This window comes from Eleutherodactylus coqui, chromosome 1 (assembly GCF_035609145.1).
Source record: "Eleutherodactylus coqui strain aEleCoq1 chromosome 1, aEleCoq1.hap1, whole genome shotgun sequence".
Lineage (NCBI taxonomy): Eukaryota > Metazoa > Chordata > Amphibia > Anura > Eleutherodactylidae > Eleutherodactylus > Eleutherodactylus coqui.
This window is the reverse complement of record NC_089837.1, coordinates 443,550,836-443,569,949: the sequence shown is the minus strand read 5'-3', so window position 1 is coordinate 443,569,949 and position 19,114 is coordinate 443,550,836. Positions and strand designations below refer to the sequence as shown.

Sequence of the window (19,114 nt, the reverse complement as noted above, 5' to 3'; positions counted from 1 at the left end):
GCAGTAACCACGTTGGTGAGTGCGCGTACAATGTTGCGGGAGACGTGGTCGTGCAGGCCTGGGACGGCACATCGGGAAAAGTAGTGCCGACTGGGAACCGAGTAGCGCGGGGCAGCCGCCGCCATCATGCTTTTGAAAACCTCCGTTTCGACAAGCGTATACGGCAGCATCTCTAGGCTGATCAATTTTGCAATGTGCACGTTTAACGCTTGAGCGTGCGGGTGCGTGGCGTCGTACTTGTGCTTGCGCTCAAACAGTGGCGCTAGCGACATCTGGACGCTACGCTGAGAGACATTGCTGGATGGGGCCGAGGACAGCGGAGGTGAGGGTGTGGGTGCAGGCCAGGAGACGGTAGTGCCTGTGTCCTCAGAGGGGGGTTGGATCTCAGTGGCAGGTTGGGGCACAGGGGGAGAGGCAGTGGTGCAAACCGGAGGCAGTGAACGGGCATCGTCCCACCTTGTGGGGTGCTTGGCCATCATATGCCTGCGCATGCTGGTGGTGGTGCCTCCCCAGCTGATCTTGGCGCGAGAAAGGTTGCACACCACTGTTTGTCGGTCGTCAGGCGTCTCTGTGAAAAACTGCCACACCGTAGAGCACCTTCACCTCTGCAGGGTGGCATGGCGCGAGGGGGCGCTTTGGGAACCAGTTGGTGGATTATTCGGTCTGGCCCTGCCTCTACCCCTGGCCACCGCACTGGCTCGGCCTGTGCCCACACCCTGACTTGGGCCTCCGCGTCCTCGCCCGCATACACGTCCTATAGGCCTACCCCTACCCCTCAGCATGGTGTATTAGCAGTAGTGCAGAAACACAACGCTGTAATTAAATGTGCCGCTTATTGGCCTGTGGTTGGAGGCTGACTTGGTTTACGGAACGCCAGGAAATAATTTGGCGCACGCCTGCTGTAACACTTAGCTGGCTGCGTATTTATTTGTAGAACTACTACACCCAGCACACACAGACCCAGAACACTGAGCACAGTGACAGGCAGGCCAAATAGATTTTTTGCCCAATATTTTTTAGAAAAGGCCTACTGCGCATATTCAATCAATAATATATGTCTTCTGTCCCTGCAGTGTGTCACAGAACTGCAGAGTGTTGCACTGTTATTAACTGCAACAGAGCGGTGATTTCAGAGCCAGGAAATAATTTGGCGCACGCCTGCTGTAACACTTAGCTGGCTGCGTATGATTTTGTTGAAGTACTACACCCAGCACACACGGACCCAGAACACTGAGCACAGTGACAGGCAGGCCAAATAGATTTTTTGCCCAATATTTTTTTGAAAAGGACAACTGCGTATATTCAATCAATAATATATGTCTTCTGGCCCTGCCTACACAATTCTGTCCCTGGAGTATTACTGCAGGGCGCAATGCTCTGCACGGCCGATATACCAAAAAAAAAAAAGTGCAACACTGCAAAAAGCAGCCTCCACACTACTGCACACGGTTAAATGTGGCCCTAAGAAGGACCGTTGGGGTTCTTGAAGTCTACAATAACTCCTAACGCTCTCCCTGCCTCCACACTTCTGTCCCTGGAGTATTACTGCAGGGCGCAATGCTCTGCACGGCCGATATACCAAAAAAAAAAAATGTGCAACACTGCAAAAAGCAGCCTCCACACTACTGCACACGGTTAGATGTGGCCCTAAGAAGGACCGTTGGGGTTCTTGAAGCCTACACTAACTCCTAACACTCTCCCTACAGCAGCTCCAACACAATAGCACTGTCCCTCAGCTATGTCAGAACGCATCTGTGGCGAGCCGCGGGAGGGGCCGATTTTTATACTCGGGTGACACCTGATCACCCCAGCCACTCACTGCAGGGGGGTGGTATAGGGCTTGAACGTCGCAGGGGGAAGTTGTAATGCCTTCCCTGTCTTTCAATTGGCCAGAAAAGCGTGCTAATGTCTCAGAGATGAAAGTGAAAGTAACCCGAACATCGCGTGGTGCTCGTTACGAGTAACGAGCATCTCGAACACGCTAATACTCGAACGAGTATCAAGCTCGGACGAGTACGTTCGCTCATCTCTAGTTATTTTGTTATTTGAATTGTTATTTTTGTTTGCCTCCTAAAAAAATGCATTAAAAGCAATCCAAAAGTCACATGTACCTCAAATTGGTACCAAGAAAAACTACAACACTTCTCACAAAAACCAAGCCTTCACATAGTACCATTACCGGAAAATAAAAATTTAACCGATCTAAGAATGCAGTGGTGCAGATTCAATTGTTTTTCATTAAAATGTGTTTTTATTGTGCAAAATTGTAAAAAATAAAGAAAATCTCTATATAAACTTGTTATTGCAGAAATCGTGCTGATCCACATAAGAAAACCATGTTATTTTTACTGAATAAACTGTGTAAAAACAAAACCCCAAAACAATGGAGGAATTTCTGCATGTTTTTCCATCCCCCTCCCCCCAAAAATGTAATAAAAGTTATACAAACATTATATACCCCAGAGTGCAGCAAAAAAACAAGCCCTCATATGGCTATGTGAATGACTTATGTCACTTGCAATGCGATGATAAAAATGACTTGGTCACACACAGCATCGGCAAAACGCTGTCATTTTCAAATGTGGATTTTATGCACCCCTTCATTGTGATGGGTGATGAGGAGCATTAAAAAGTGTGAAAACACATCGAAATAGAGCAGTCAGTGCTCAAAAATTGAAGAACGAGAGTAGGTCTACCAGGCCTCATTAAAATCAATGAGATCGTTATACTGTGGCGTTTAAAAGGCTGCGGTAATCGCAAGAAAAAGGGCATGTGTGAGAGTGGCCTTAAGAATAGAGATAAGCGAGTATACTCGCTAAAGGCAATTGCTCGAGAGAGAGCATTGCCTTTAGCGAGTACCTGCCCGCTCGAGACAAAAGGTTCTGGGGCCAGCGGCGGGCAGGGAGCTGCGGGGGAGAGCGGGGCAGAACGGAGGGGAGCTCTCTCTCTCCCTCTCCCCCCCCCCCCCCGCTCCCTCCTGCTGACTGCCGCTACTCACCGCTCCCCCGCGCCGGCACCCGAACCTTTCGTCTCGAGCGGGCAGGTACTCGATAAAGGCAATGCTCGCTCGAGCAATTGCCTTTACCGAGTATACTCGCTCATCTTTACTTAAGAATCAAAGTAGGCTGGTCTCTAATGGGTTAATGGAACTGATCAGGAGTTACAGTATGTAATATAGTCCAATTCTGCTGGCTTCATGATTAATTTCTCCCAGTATTAATCGCTGGCTCAATGTCTACAAGAAGCTTTTTCTGATTTGCATTTGGCATCTTCTTTAGGCTTCCTGATATAACATGAGCTGTAGCTCATTATAGTAATCAAGAATGGATTTATAAAGTTACTTCATTTTGTGTAGATTATACATGTGATATAGAGACTGGTGGGATGTCAGCCATCTTGGCAGTGTGTGTCAGGCCCAGCTATACTGTCATCCATTTTGTGACGTTTCTCAGTTCCCCCGCCTGCCTTTTGAATATTAACATTTAGAAGAGCAACTGGTTTCCCTTTTACCTGGACCAGAACTGTGACGTAATAAAACCCCTTCCTTTCTTCTTCCTCACCAGTCCTTGTGGTTTAGAATTAGCATGAGGATACCAAATTCTGTGGGCATTTACTAGTTAATGAAGTCTAAGGAAAATCATTCACCTAGGAGCTGATTTCTCACAGATGCTCTGGCCTAGATTCAAATTAGGGAAAAATCTTTTGATACAGATTGGTCGTGTAAAGGTCCTAGCTCAATATGAATCATATTTCTGGAATCGGGCGGGCCAGCTAAATAAAATGCATTTAAATTAATTGAGGTGTGGGCCCCAGAACACCCCCAAATGGTTTGTCTGCTTACCTGGGTGTAATTTACGTTTCACGTTTGGTATCACTGAACTGATAAAATCATGACCGGAAATATGCCAGGCATATATCCCCGATCCGAGGATCTCCTACGGAGATATGGCCAAAACGGAGAACTATGTTTTTTTACAGGTATACACGCATTTACCCCTTCCGTCTCTGAATGACCTCAGAGGGGGCTGGGGGAGGTGTATTCTGGTGAAATTTTAAAAACTGGGGGGGGGGGGGGGTCAGAGAGACCGGGTTGTCAGAGCTACAAATATATTCCACAGTGTAAGGACTTTCCCATTTGCTTCCAGCGACTCTGCACAATCAGAACCTTGGGCCGAACATCCTGAATCTGGTATCTTTCTTGTATTTTCTCTTTGTTTTATTGTAAATATTGTTTGTTGTGTATACCTGTAAAGCTTCCCTCCACAATAACATCTTTTTGTGTATATATACCAATATTTAGCACTGCTAGTTTTTTTAAAATAAATCTGCAATTTATTAGGCAAACCTTGTCCATTTTAAAATGAACCATAACTCTGAAGATTGTGTTAATAATTCAGAAGTGTCGGTTCCAGCTTACCTGGGAAACAAAAGCTGATGGTGGCAGTGAGTGTGTGTGTGTATTGTTGAGTGTGGGAGTCATTAGACCAGATAAGGGAGTGATTTGAGCTTTTGTTCTACATGCATGCAGAAGCCTAGGAAAGATAGGTACAAATCCGCCTGTATTCTAACAACTCTGCGCTTGCAATCCCACTAGAGTGATCAATCAAGGCTTTGCCATGACAAGTGTTCAAAGCGGTGAAAGCAATCCGTGACAAATCAGTGATAGAGTCAGGAGCAATCGGGATCCCCCATCTCTTCCATCCATGACAATATTTATATTATATAGATTGTACAGTATAATGGTTCATCTGGATTCCGAATACCGCCATAAAGCCTCCTGCATACAACCCTGTCATGTACATGAGGCATAATAGAAAATGCTTCACATTTTACATCTTATCCAGTACTTTGTTTTGGCTTAAAAAGATGCCCCCAAAGCTGCAGGGTGTAAACCTGTGTTGTGTGGCCTAAACCACTTAATTAGAAGCTATTTCATGTAAACAATGAGTCACGAGTAGCAATGTTAATGGTGGCAGGCGGTATGCGCTATTTTACTCAAGCATCCAAAACATTTTTTTAAAGACTGTTTAAGACACCTAATAACATGTTATGTAAGATTTATGATAGTCGGAAGTGTAATGCATGTAGGTCATGACAGGTCAGACCTTGTGTATAGCTTGTGCCTATTTTAGAGCTATATTATTGGACTTCCATGTGCCATGGTATGGTGTAATCTTGGGAATTGATGTTGCATTCTGTGTTACTCACACACAGGTTTTTTATGGTAGTTTTTCATAGTTTTTTGAGCCAAAGCTAGAAGTGGATACAAAAGCAATGGGGAATATGAAGGAAGGACTTGTACTTCCCCTTCCTGTTGAATTTACTTTTGGCTAAAAAGCTGCATTAAAAACTGCCACAGAAAAACCTCCTAGTATTATTTGCCATCAGATTCAAACAGAGATGGATGACTATAAACTGTCATGTTATTCTGTGTCCATATATTTTTTGCAGAGTTTTAGGTAGATGTTTTTCCATGAACTGAAAACTGAAAACATAGCTATTGAAGAAGGGGTACTCAACTACAGATCTAGTAACGTTTAACAGGACTTTTAATACATTTTGATAACTTTCTATGCCACAATTGGTTTACCCTATTAATGGACTTACAATAGGTGTTGTTGTGTTGAGATATGAGAACAATGGCTACCTTATATCTTAAGATGAAATGTAGTTTCAAACAAAAGTATTCAACCGCCATTACAAATTAGGTTTCTTTACTTAATTTGCAAATCTTCAGCTGTTTGCATAAAAATAAATAAGAACAATTTGAAATAGCTCAACACCAGCACTATAACAAGTGGTCTCTCCAAATTCAACACAAAATACCACTTTTAAGGACTACTGCTGTCTCCGAATTATTCAATCCCCTGAATAGAATCCCTTAAATAAACATACAATTACAAATCATGTGTTGTCTCAAGCATACCTGATGCAACTGAGGGCTTCATAACGTGCCTCAAGTGTGCTTGAGATGAAACACATAGCTGAATTGATAAGGGCTTTGTAGACTGTGACGTTTATTTGCATGTTAGAAATAAGTCAAAAGAGTGACCCTAAAAGGTTAAAGAAGAGATGGCTGCTTTGCACAAACAAGGAAAAGAATGCAAAAAAGAGCAAAGCCACTGAAGATTACCACCAAGTTCCTGAGGAGGAACAGCCATATACTGTCCTCTCTTGTGTTAATTACTGTAGATAGTTTTGTATCATCTGTAAATATTGATATTTTACTGTGCAAATCTTCTAGAAGGTCATTAATAAATATACTAGTAATTATTAGGAAATTATAGCACCTGTGTTTCTGGTGGTGCAATGCGCCACACAGCTGTGCTACATACATATCACACACAGCTCTGCTATATGCACATCACACACACACAGCTTTGCTACATGCACATCACACACTCACACAGCTCTGCTACATGTATATCACATACAGCTCTGTTACATACATTTTTCATCCCATACAACAGGGATCACAAGCAGCACAGCAGAGTCCTGCACACAGTGATCACCCCCATGTCAGTTGACCATTGACTCCTCCCACACAGGTGACTGATCACATAATGGTGACATCATCACGGGTCCTGTAAGCACATGGCTGCTGTCTGGCTAGTTGGTCATTAGTATTCCATAGCAACTGAGGCTGCGGGGATTTGTAGGGGATGTAGTCCATCCATAATCTGCACAGGGATGAAGGACCTATGATAATGTCACCATCATGTGATCAGGGGTGGAGCATGTAACTAACTCACTCATGAACAGGTGGTCATTTGTATCTGCACAGGAATGAAAGACCTGTGATGACATCACCGCCATGTGATCAGGGGCGGAGCATGTAATTCACTTACGGATGGGTGGTCCTTATTATCTGCACAGGGATGAAGGACCTGTTATGATGTCATCGTCATGTGATCAGGGGCGGAGCATGTAACTCACGCATGGATGGATAAGTGGTTGTTAGTATTTTGATTAAAAAGAAAAGGGCGCAATACTGACCCCTGTGTTACCCCACTAGTAACGGTGACCTAAACTGAAGAGGGTGGTTATTAATGGTACATACTCTATCTATCATTGAGCTTAACCACATTTTCACCCAGACCAAGCATTCTCATTTTATATGCGAACCTTTAATGCTGCACAGTATGAAATGCTTTGGAAAAATCAATGTATATAAGATTCCGTGACTCTTCCTGGTCTAGTCTAGTACTTACCTCCTTGTAGAAGCTGATCAGATTGGTTTGACAGGAGCGACCCCTCATTAACTCATGCTGATCTGGAGTTATATAGCTATTTTCTTTGAGGTACTCCAAGGTAGCATCTGTTAGAAACCCTTCAAACATTTTACCAACAATGGACATTAGACTTACCGGACTGTACTTTCCACCTTCGCTTTTTCAACATTTTTTTGAATACAGGCAGCACATTTGCTTTGCACCAATCCAGTGGCACAGACCCTGTCACTGAAGAATCCTTAAATATAAGATACAATGGTCTGTCTATCACATTAGTAATTCCCTTAAAACCCAGTCCTGTATGCCATCAGGACCTGGAGATTTGTCTATTTTACTCTGTTTAATATGGCTCTACACTTCTTCGTTTGTTAGACTGGTGACATTTTAATGGAGAGTTTATTTTCTAAGGCCTTAGTCAGACGGGCGTTTTTTCGCGCGATTTGCGGATCGCATGACGGATGCGCATCCGCAAATCGCGTGACCGCTGCGCGCAAGTCGCCCGCAAATCGCCCGAAAATCTGCTCCTAGCCGCGTTTCATTAGAAACGGGCCGGAGCTGTCCAGCGCATTGCATTCAATGGAGACGGCAATACAGCCGTCTCCATTGAAAGCAATGCGCTGCGGGCGAGCCCGGGATGAATTGTCGGTAAGGGCTTAAATATATAAGCCCTTACCTGCAATTCATCCTAAAATGTGTAAAAATAAAAAAAAATTCTATACTCACCTTCTGCCGGCAGGCGGAGCTCCGCGCGGCCGTCCTGCAGTGGGTGTGAGTCAGACCTGCCCCCTGATTGGCTCAGCGCTGAGCCAATCAGAGGCATGCCTCACTCACACCCATTCATGAATTCATGAATGGATGTGAGTCAGACCTGCCCCTGATTGGCTCAGCGCTGAGAGGCAGCAGTCACTCACCCATTCATGAATTCATGAATGGGTGTGTGAGTGTTTTCAGCCTCTGATTGGTCAGGGCTGTGACCAATCAGAGGCAGATTATTCAGCAGGTGGGGATTTTAAAGCCCCGCCGGCTGAATAGTGCCGAGAAGCAGTTCAGGAGAACTGACAGCGGCCGCGGCTGGACTCCGGCTGCAGCGGAAAGGTGAGTATACAATTTTTTTTTATTTTAACACATTTTAGGATCAATTGCAGGGAAGGGTTTATATATTTAACCCCTTCCCGACAATTGACCCCGCGCACGCCGGCAGCCCATTGCTTTCAATGGAGCGGCTGTATTGCCGCTCCATTGAATTCAATGGGCAAACATTGTTCTTCTCTGCCACAGCTGTTACAGCTGTGGCAGAGAAGAATGATTTGTCTTCTATATGTTCTCAATGGGGTCGGCGCTGCTGCCGCCGGCCCCATTGAGCGCATATACAGAAGAGAACAGGAATCGCAGATAGGTGCGATCTGCGATTTTTTGTTCTATAATTTATCAGACGAGCGCATAAAAAGCGCTCATGTGTCCAATACCATTGCAAAGCAATGGTTTTAAAAAATCGCCGGACGCATGCGCATGCGCAAATCGCGGCTAAAAACGCCCGTCTGACTAAGGCCTAACTCTGCATTTTAACTGACATTTCATTTTCTTGAGCCAATACACTGGTAAAAAAAACTATTTATTAGATTTGCTTTCATCTCATTACCCTCTACAAGTTTTCCAAAATATTTTTTTTTAAAGGCCCAAAACTTTTGGTATTAATTAGAGATGAGCGAGCACCAAAATGCTCGGGTGCTCGTTACTCGAGTCGAACTTTCAGTGATGCTCGAGAGTTCGTTTGGAGTAACGAACCCCATTGAAGTCAATAGGTGACTCGAGCATTTTTGTATATCGCCGATGCTCGCTAAGGTTTTCATTTGTGAAAATCTGCAAAACACAAGAAAGTGATGGAAACGACACAGAAACGAATAGGGAAGGCGAGGAGCTATATTTTGGGCTGCATCTCAAGTTCCCAGGTCCCACTATTAAGCCACAATAGCGGCAAGAGTGAGACCCCCCCCCCCACTGTCAGCGTAAAGATCGTTCTCCTCTGCCACAGCTGTAACAGCTGTGGCAGAGAAGAACGATGTTAGCCCATTGAATTCAATGGAGCCGGCAATACAGCCGACTCCATTGAAAGCAATGGGCTGCTGGCGATCGCGGGATGAATTGTCGGGAAGGGGTTAAATATATAAGCCCTTCCCTGCAATTCATCCAGAAATGTGTAAAAATAAAAAATATATATATACTTACCTGGTCCCGGCAGACGGAGTTCAGTGCGGCAGGCTGCAGTTCTCCTGAACTGCTCTGAACAGCTGTGAGTAGGATTTTAAATCCCCGGCTGCTGAATACTACTCACAGCTGTTTAGAGCAGTTCAGGAGAACTGCAGCCTGCTGCGCTGAACTCCGTCTGCCGGGACCAGGTAAGTATATATATATTTTTTATTTTTACACATTTCTGGATGAATTGCAGGAAAGGGCTTAAATATTTAACCCCTTCCCGACAATTCATCCCGCGATCGCCAGCAGCCCATTGCTTTCAATGGAGTCGGCTGTATTGCCGGCTCCATTGAATTCAATGGTCAGTGCTCGTTTAATCGAGACGAGTACCGCGTGGTGCTCGTCTCGAGTAACGAGCATCTCGAGCACCCTAATACTCGAACGAGCATCAAGCTCGGACGAGTATGCTCGCTCATCTCTAGTATTAATCTTTTTACTATTTATATAGTTGAAGAATAGTTTAGGGCTTGTTTTATTCCCCTTGGCAACTTGTCTCTCTATCTCCACTTTTGCTATTTTTATATGCATTTCATATCATTTATTTTTTTTCTTTATAGGTTTTTAGTACTTCTTCACTGCTTTGTTGTTTTAGTAGTTCAAATGCTTTTTTTTGCCCCCTTTACATCTTCATTGAGCCATATTGTTTTCTCCCATTCCTACCCCTTTTATTCCTGTGAGGTCTTCACAGTGAGTATTTAAAATGGTTTTAAAAATTTTCCAATTCACTGTCTGTACCTTTATTTTTGAATATATTCTCCCAGTTGATAAGGTTAACGGCCTCTTTAAGCTGTTTGAACTTTGCTTTCCTAAAGTTTAGCATTTTTGTAGCTCCCTGATAAGATTCCCTATTGAAAGACAAGAGGAAATTTATTACATTATGCTTACTATTTCCCAGGTGTCCCCAGACCTGCACCCTTGTTATTCTGTCAGGTCTGTTGGTTAATATTAAGTCAAAAATGGCTGTCCTTCTAGTCGGGTCCTGTGCAAGTTTGGAAAGGTAATTGCCTTTAGTTATTGACAGACACTTGTCACCTTTTTGAGATCCATAGGTTTTAGCTTCACAGTTTATATCTGGATAGTTAAAGTCCCCCATAATAATTACCTAATTTTGTTTTGCAGCTTCATCTATTTGCCTCAGTAATAGGTTTTCAGTGGTTTCTATTATATTTGGTGGTCTATAGAAAATCCCTATGAGAATTTTATCATTGTTTTTCTCTCCATGTATCTCTGCCCATAGAGACTCCAAATCTTCATCTCTCCCCCAATATAACTTTCTGTAGTATAGGTTTCAAACAGGATTTTACATAAAGACAAACACCTCCCCCTTTCCAGTTTTTATGATCCCTTCTGAATAGACTGTAACCCTGTAAGTTGACCGCCCAGTCCAGTCACAGCTTTTGTCCAACCAGGTCTTAGTTATTCTGACTGTCATAGTTTTCCTCAGACAACCTTAGTCAACATACAGTTTAGAGGTTTTGGGGTAATTTTTATATTGAGTATATCCCCGGCTAACAGTTCTACCAGTTCTAACTGTAATAACCCCTCTCACCACTCCACCCTGATTCTCATTACTTAGTCCCACTGTCTACACTGTCTTCCCCTCTATCTCTCTGATTGCCCACCCCAGTCCCTAGTTTAAACAATCCTCCAACCGTCTAGACATCTTCTCCCTGAACAGAGCTGCACCCTCTCCATTGAGACGCAGTCCATCCCTACGGTAGAACCTGTAGCCAACAGGAAAGTCAGCCCAGTTTTCCACTAACCCAAACCCCTCCTTCCTACACCAACTCTTGAGCCACTAGTTTGCCTCTCTAATATCTTGATGTCTTTCTGGTGTGGCACCCAGTATTTCAGAAACTACTACTTTGGGAGTCCTTGCCCTAAGTTCTAGTTCCCTAAAATCATTTTTAAGGACCTTCCATTTGCCTTTAACTTTGTCATTGGTGTCAATGTGCACCATAACTACTGGTTCCTCATCAGCCTCTCCTAGTAATATGTCAACCCGATCTGCGATGTGTGAAACTCGAACACTAAGAAGTCAACACATCGTTTGATGGACCCGGTCTTTGTGGCAAATTGCCCTGCATGTCCCTCTAATAATTGAGTTTCCCACTACAAGGACTGCCCTGCGCTCCTATTCCCATTCTTATTGCGGCAGATATTACCCTGGCAGTCAGAGGGCATGTCGTGCTGCAGCAGTGCTAATCCTGTAATGGCATCCCCCTCATCTGCCAATTTTTCAAACTTGTTGGGGTGTGCCAGTCCAGGACTAGCCTCTCTGGATCTCTTCTCTCTACCCCTCCTAACTGTCACCCAGCTAGCTGCCCGATCATCCTGCACTCCCATAGTACCATTTACCCCATATCTACCCCAATGGGTGCCTACTCAGTGAGCAGTAAACTCCTTTCCAGGTTGCCAATGGATCTCCGTGTTTCTAGCTGCGACTTAAATTCGGGATCTGGGCTTCTAACCATGCAACATGCTTACATTTCATACAGTACTATGCACCCTCGAACGGCAGTTCAAGGACTGCATACATGGCACAAGATGTACAGTGGATGTCCTTGTTACTCATGGAGCACATTCTTGATGGGGATCGCACAGATAGGTTAGATAAAAAGCAGGACCAACTGCTCTTCTCCAATGTATCTATGATAACAGATCTGTGCCTTCCTCTGTATAACTGAGTGTACCCAGTGGAGGTCCTACTAGGGACTTTCTTTGAACCTTATTTTCGGTCCTGTAACTGATATATGCCTGGTGAAGGGTCTTGTACATGAAACCTTACCTGTCTACTTGTCTTTTGAAAATCACAGCGGTGTAAACTTTAGACCTTTAGTCAAGAAAATTCAAGGGGTTGCCTGAGATCTTTTTTTCAATAAAATCAGAGCTCCCCCTGCCATAAAACAATAAATAGGCATATACTCACGGCTCCCTGTTGCCTACTGTGTCCTGTGCTACCGCTCGATCTTCAGTCCAGTTGTTTGTTTACAAGTTGTAATCCTTTATCTTTATGGGACATCACAGGCTGCTGTAGCCAATGACAGAGCTCAGTATTTAATCACTGAGTTTTGTCATTGGCTGCAGCAGTTTGTGACATCCCATAAACAGGCTAGGGAAGCCTGTAAATGTGACATTAGAAGGGAGACCCAGAGTGGTGGCGCAGGACACATGAGGAGATGCGAGTATATGCCTATTTGTTGTTTTATGGCAGTGGGAGCTGTGATTTTTGGAAAGCTAAGATCTTGGGCAACCCTTTTAAATGGACATTGAGAATAAATAACATTGATGAAGAATAATTAGTATGCTGTTCTATATCCAGTAGATCTGTGGAGAGAGTTAGCATCCCTTTTCCAGATTCAGACCAAAGTCTTCCAGATGAAGATTGTTGATTTAGAGTTTATTAGTTAATTAAGGGAAATATATAAAATTTTAATTTACACAATGGCACAATTCCAACGGCAAAAAAGTAGCAGTACTCTGAACACCAAGTAATTTTCCAACTTTACAAATCTTTGTATTTGGCTAATTTGCAATAGAGCTTCTGCCACTTCCTTGATAAAAACAACCCGGCGTAATAAAATAGCTGTACCATATTGTTTAAGGGCCTTTTACACCCTCTGATGTTTCAGCAAAAACCTTTGTAGGAATGTTTGTTTGCCTGATTGTTGACCATGTGAAGCTGCATTAAATTGGCCAATGAACAAGCAAACACTCGTTTATTGTCTTCTTGCATCTTTTGCGTAACTGAAAAAAAGTATCGTTGTTGGCAGCACATCTATCTGTGTGAACTTGGGATGTATCGCCGGCAATGATAAAAATGTATGAAAGACAAACAATTGATAGAAAAATAAAAGTATGCTGCGCGTCAGAATATGGTGACAAAGCAATTTTTTTTAAGAAAAAAGATTATTTATTTTTTTAACAGTGATAAAACAAAAAAAAAACTATATAAATTTTCCATTTGTATAATCACGCTGACCTGTAGAATAAAGGTAAGTCATTTTTCACTTATCACAAGGCTATGGATACACAAATCTCGCATTGTCGCATCGCACCTATAGATTGTATATGTTGCTACATTACGACAGGTGACTTGCCATGACATCCACTGTCATGAGAAAACCAAACCAGTTGAAGTTTTGGTCACAGGTTGCAAGTCTCACGTAACATTTTGACCACGGACAACAATGTAAAACTCACTTGCAACGTGTCAGCGTTTTTGTAGATTTTTAAAAGAGCAGCAAACTTGTTTAGAAACTTCTGATATGTCATTAGAAATGTCAGATGTTTGATTGGTGGGGGGTCTGGGTCCTGAGAACCCCCATCAATTGCTAAAAATGAATGGTCAAAGCGCACATCTGAGTGCTCTGCCCATTCGGCTGTTTCTGTCACTTTTAAGATTAGGGTATAGGTTCCATAGAAAGTGTATGGAGTCTCTATGCCACTTGTAATGACGGCTCAATAATCACGGGGCTCAACTGAATGCTATTGCCCATTGGGGGTCTCAGCATGCAGAACACCATCGAACGAAACTTCTGACACATCACTATGTCTTGTTAGAAGTTTTTAAAAGGTCAGTTCTACTTTAACAGCAAAATCACAGCCTAAAATGGTCATGTGACAGCAAATCCCAGACAAACCGCATCCATTTTGTTTGTGGTCATGTGACCCAAGTTGCTGTGTAGCCCTTGCCTAAACACCGTAAAAAATAAACCCAAAGAACAAAGGCATAATAGCATTTTTTCCATTGCACCTAACTTAAATTTTCAAAAGTTTTTCAGTACAACAATATAACTTATACGCCCCATCAAAAATCAAGCCATCAAACAACTATGTTGATGGAAACATGAAAAAGTTATAGCCCTTGTTAGGTTGGTTAAGAAAGAAACAACAAAGAAAAATGGCTTAGGACTGAAATGGTTACAAAACTTTTGAAATGCATGGTATTATATTTCAAGCCTTTCTAAAACAAAAAGTGGAAAACGTGTGCATGAAGGAGTCCTAAAAACAAAAAGTTGGTTAATCGAGAAAGCAGACAACATACTTGAAGCAACAATGCTGTAAAAAAAACAGTACAATGAATCACCTTTACAGCAAGTCGCAGGAAATGTGACAAGCAAGTACGTTATGTGCACAAAGGAATGAAAGTACTAATACTAAATACAAATCTTTATTAAATAACACAGAGGACTCGGTACCTGCATGAAGAGATAATCAGCTCCTCTAATGGCTCAGTCCTCTGCAGACATCTTCCTTGTTTCGGGCTGCTGGCCAAAGACAAAACACAGCAGAACAAAGAAAGAAATCTCTAACTGAATGAAAGTTTCTCTTCACCTGCCTGTGGGGGAGGAGACACTGAAGCCGCAGGTGTGCACCAAACGTGAGACGTAAGAGAGCAACTGGAGACCTGTGTCATGTCTTTGTGATTACTCAGCAACCTGATCTCCACTCCTCTAAGACGTAAGACAAAGCAGCTACTAGCCTGTGCTTGTGGATTGTCCTCCTAACGTATTTCCGCTCTTAACAAGCTTTAACAAGTAGTCTGCACTATTCTTGACCGCTAGACAGATTATCATCAAACGTAATTCAAGACACAAGGGTTTTATATGGAAAGGTCAATGTAACATTGAACATGATACAATCACGAATAAAGGGACGGCAGCAGAGATGTAAAGGTAAAGAAGTAGTAACAGATCTTATATTAAGGAGTATTACCTTAAAGTATCTTCTCACATACACTGAATGGCCAATTTTATTGGAGGTACCCATCTAATAGCATATTGGACCTTCTCTTGCCTTCAGAACTGTAGCATTTTGTTGTGGCATCCTGTAATGGTCAGTGGATGTGGACCCCTGTGCCACACACTGGTTTGACTTCAGGCCAAATCCAGAGGCAACATTTGAGAAACCCTGGTCTTTACCCTTTAAACCCACCAACCATGATGTTGGCTTCATTGCATTGTCCCCAGACCAGTATTCTGGAAGTTTTCCCAATAATGTGGCAGCTGACACTACTATAGACCAATGGGAGGGTCAGACTTTGGAGCAAGCAGCTGGTGAAGGCGGACTAATAGTGTGGGGAATGTTTTCTTGGTACACTTAGAGTCCTCCTCATACCTGCGGATAGATGTGTTAGAGGGGAAGTAAGTTGATGATCACAGTGCGCGTCCTGCCACAATGTCTGCCTGGCCTCTGCTGGCAAACTAGAGGGCATGCATACACATGCCCATTCTATTAAAGGACGAACGCCCAGCTTGGAAAGTATTCTCCTGCCAATCATGAGGTATCCTTCACTACATTAGGCATCCTCCCGTATATAGGGTGACTGAGTTTATGGACTTCAGTCCAGCTTAAGGTGCTATCGAGTGAGTTCTGATTCTCAAGTTCCTGTCTCAGATATCGCACCTTGTTCTGTAGTAGTGTCAGCTGCCACATTATTGGGACCACTTCCAGAGTAATGGTCTGGGGACCCCGTAATGAAGCCAACATCCTGACTAGTGGGTTTAAAAGGAAACGACCGGGCTTTCTGAAGTGTTGCCTTTGGATTTCACCTGAAGTCAAACCAGTGTGTCACAGCTGACATCCCCTGACCATTACAGAACACAACAAATTGCTGCAGTAGTTCGGTATTGGCCTGTAGAGTTTTCTGGGCACTGTATCTATGTTGTTTTAAAACATGCCAATAAGCACAATTTAGTAAGTGTGGGAACATTACACAACATTTTCAAATGAAAATGTCATAAGAGTCTTGGAAACCATGCCAATATTGCTGACATTGAGTATTGGTACTGTACTTTATGAAAAAGCGCCTAATTTCACAAAAAGCGCCACATGGCTAAGTTGATGAAGAAATTAAAATTATGACTTTTGGACGGGGGAATGGAAAAATAGAATCTTTCACCAGAATAGGCCCCATTAATTTTGACGCATCTAAAAGCAGCACTACAATAACAATCTTTATTTGTATAGTGCCAATGCAGGGCACGAGAAGCGGGCCCACAGCCAACGAGATTGCGGGGTAGATTAAGGCCTTGTCACGGGGCTCTACCATCTCCTCCTCTGGGGGTAGCACAGGACTGGACCAAGTGACTGCTGGGGGAGTTTGACAGGGTAACCAAAGATGCAGTTTACCTTAAGTCCGTTTTGTCGTGACGCCACTGTTCCTTCCTCTACAGTGAATCCGGACACTTAAATAAAGTAGTCCACACGCAGGGAGAAGTTTCAGAGCAAAACCGGGAACAGTTGGTTGAACCGGTTTACTTGTATGGAAAACTATTTACAGCCCATGAAACGTTACACACGCCAGCATCACTGGTGCGCACAGAATAGTCGTGTGACAGGAAGTATTCACAGGATGTCAAACAAATCCACAGTCCTAATTATCTGTGGGGTTCTGATCCCTGCCACTCTCTTTCTCTCTCCAGCTCTCTACCAGTCAACACTCATATTTAGGGATCGCACTTAGCACTGCATGGCGGCTCCTCTCACTCTCGCTCTCAGTCATCCATATGAGAAGCAGGGAGGCCTGGGTAAATAGGACCCAGGGCACACATCAGGCCATTGCTCAGCCTCTTCCATCCTGGTGCTCCTCATGGGACCAAACTCAGTTTCTCCTACTCAACAGAGTCCACTCCTTTCTCTCACTGCTCTGCTTGCAAGAAGACTCAAAAGACCACAACCAGCACCACACTTACACACACACACACACACATATATATATATATATATAAAACATGGTCACGTGACATACAACAAGATACATTTTCCAGACATAACCCAGACATTACCCTATTTAGTGCTGCAGAAGTGCTATACACATCAAATTCATGCACATAGAAGACACTGACAATACATAGGCACATAACAAACACATGCATAGTTATGGAGGGGCTCCGTTAACTCTGGGCCACTACACTAACGTATTCCATAGTGATTTAAAAACACAGGGGAACATAGACGATACAACAATAACCGGTAGTGATCAATATTAGAAATAAGGGGGAGAGCAGCTCCAACGAGCTTACACACAACATGGAAAGGGTGATGCAGGAGGTATGGGGGTGGGAGATGTACACGGTGGGCAAGGTGGAGAAGTGTGGAGTGCCATAGATCATAGTCCAGGTGTGCAGTGTGGGATGGGGGGACGTGTTGTAGGGAGGGGAGGGGAGGTTAGTTCAGGAGATTTGGTGTGCTTCTTTGAAGAGGTGTGTTTTTTTAGGGTGCCTCTGAAGTTCTGTGCGTCTGGCATTGTCCGGATGTTTTGGGGTAGTGCATTCCAGAGGACCAGTGCTGCTGTGGAGAGTTCCTGGAGGCGGGAGTGTGAAGTTTGGATTATGGGGGTATTTAGTCTCAGTGTGTTAGCGGGACAGAGTGCGCAGGGTGGGGAATGTACGAACAGGAGGGAAGCGATGTACTGTACTGATGCTATGGAGGGCTTTGTAGGTAAGGAGTTTGAAGTGAGTTCTATAGTGGATGGGCAACCAATGCAGTGACTGCCAGAGTGCAGAGGCGCACGAGAAGTGGCTGAATAGGAAGATGATTCTGGCTGCCACATTTAACATGGATTAGAGAGGGGAGAGTCTGGTGCGGGGAAAGCCAATGAGCAGTGAATTGCAGTAGTCAAGCCGAGAGTAGATGAGGGTGGCAACAAGTGTCTTTAGCGTGTCCCTATGTGGCATCCACAGCATTTTAGTATCTAAGGTGTCTTGTCTGGTCTAATAACATACAGAGTTTGCTTTTAAATAGAAGAAGAAAAAAAGAAGAGGCAAAAAGGAGAAGAAGGAACAGGAGAAGGAAAAAAAGAAGGCAACACTTTTTAAAAGTTCACTCATCACTATCTGCAGTATTTTTGCATTGTGTTTCCTTACACTGAACTGTAGAAGTGAGAACGTTACAGGTGAAGGTACATTTTCCATACTTGAGCATTACCTAATTGGTAACCCCCTTTACTGGCTGCTGTTATTTTATATTGCCTATTCAGTAAAATAAAGAAATGATTTTATAATAACTGTCAAAATAACTGGGAATAAGTAATTATGAAATACCATCAAAATCACTAGATGTGTATGCATATAATAGCACAGGTCTTATGTGACATATCCTTTGTAATTATGGTAGTGATCAGTGACCGAGTGTTACTGTACTTCATCACTACTTCATCTTATAAGTCAGACATGTCACGGTTATACAAAGGTGTGAACACATCATTCTGGTTTCATTTCAGAAAGCTTCTCATTTCATCTGGATACAGAACAATGTTGATTGAGCTTAACCCCTTAGTGACCAAGCCTGTTTGCGCCTTATTGGCCAAGGCAAATTTTGGAAATCTGACATGTGTCACTTTAACATGGAATAACACCGTAAGGGCTCCTGCACACTTGCAAGTTGGTGTTTTGCAATTTTTATGCAATGCGTTTTTAACATTAGAAAGTTCCATTGATAATCGCGTGAAAAAAACGCAGCGATATCACGTGGAAAAAAGGCGCAAGAAAAACGCAAGTGTGCAGGAGCCCTTAAAGGTCTTACATATCCAAGTGATTCTGACATTGTTTTTTTTGCCACATATTGTACTTTAGGTGGTAAAAATAGACTGATAGAATTTGTGTACATTTATTAAAAGCGTCAAA

The 19,114-nt window shown here is 43.3% G+C and overlaps 1 protein-coding gene across 1 annotated transcript in view; it reads right to left on the bottom strand.

Moving 5' to 3' along the window:
- LOC136612772 (probable tRNA methyltransferase 9B) overlaps nucleotides 1-14,831 on the bottom strand; it is a 40,257-nt gene extending 25,426 nt beyond the window's left edge. The window contains exon 1 of the mRNA XM_066593430.1: nucleotides 14,687-14,831. Coding sequence (XP_066449527.1) covers nucleotides 14,687-14,692 — 6 coding nt within the window. The 5' untranslated portion in view covers nucleotides 14,693-14,831. The remainder of the gene's footprint in view (nucleotides 1-14,686) is intronic.
- Nucleotides 14,832-19,114: the final 4,283 nt, after the last annotated feature.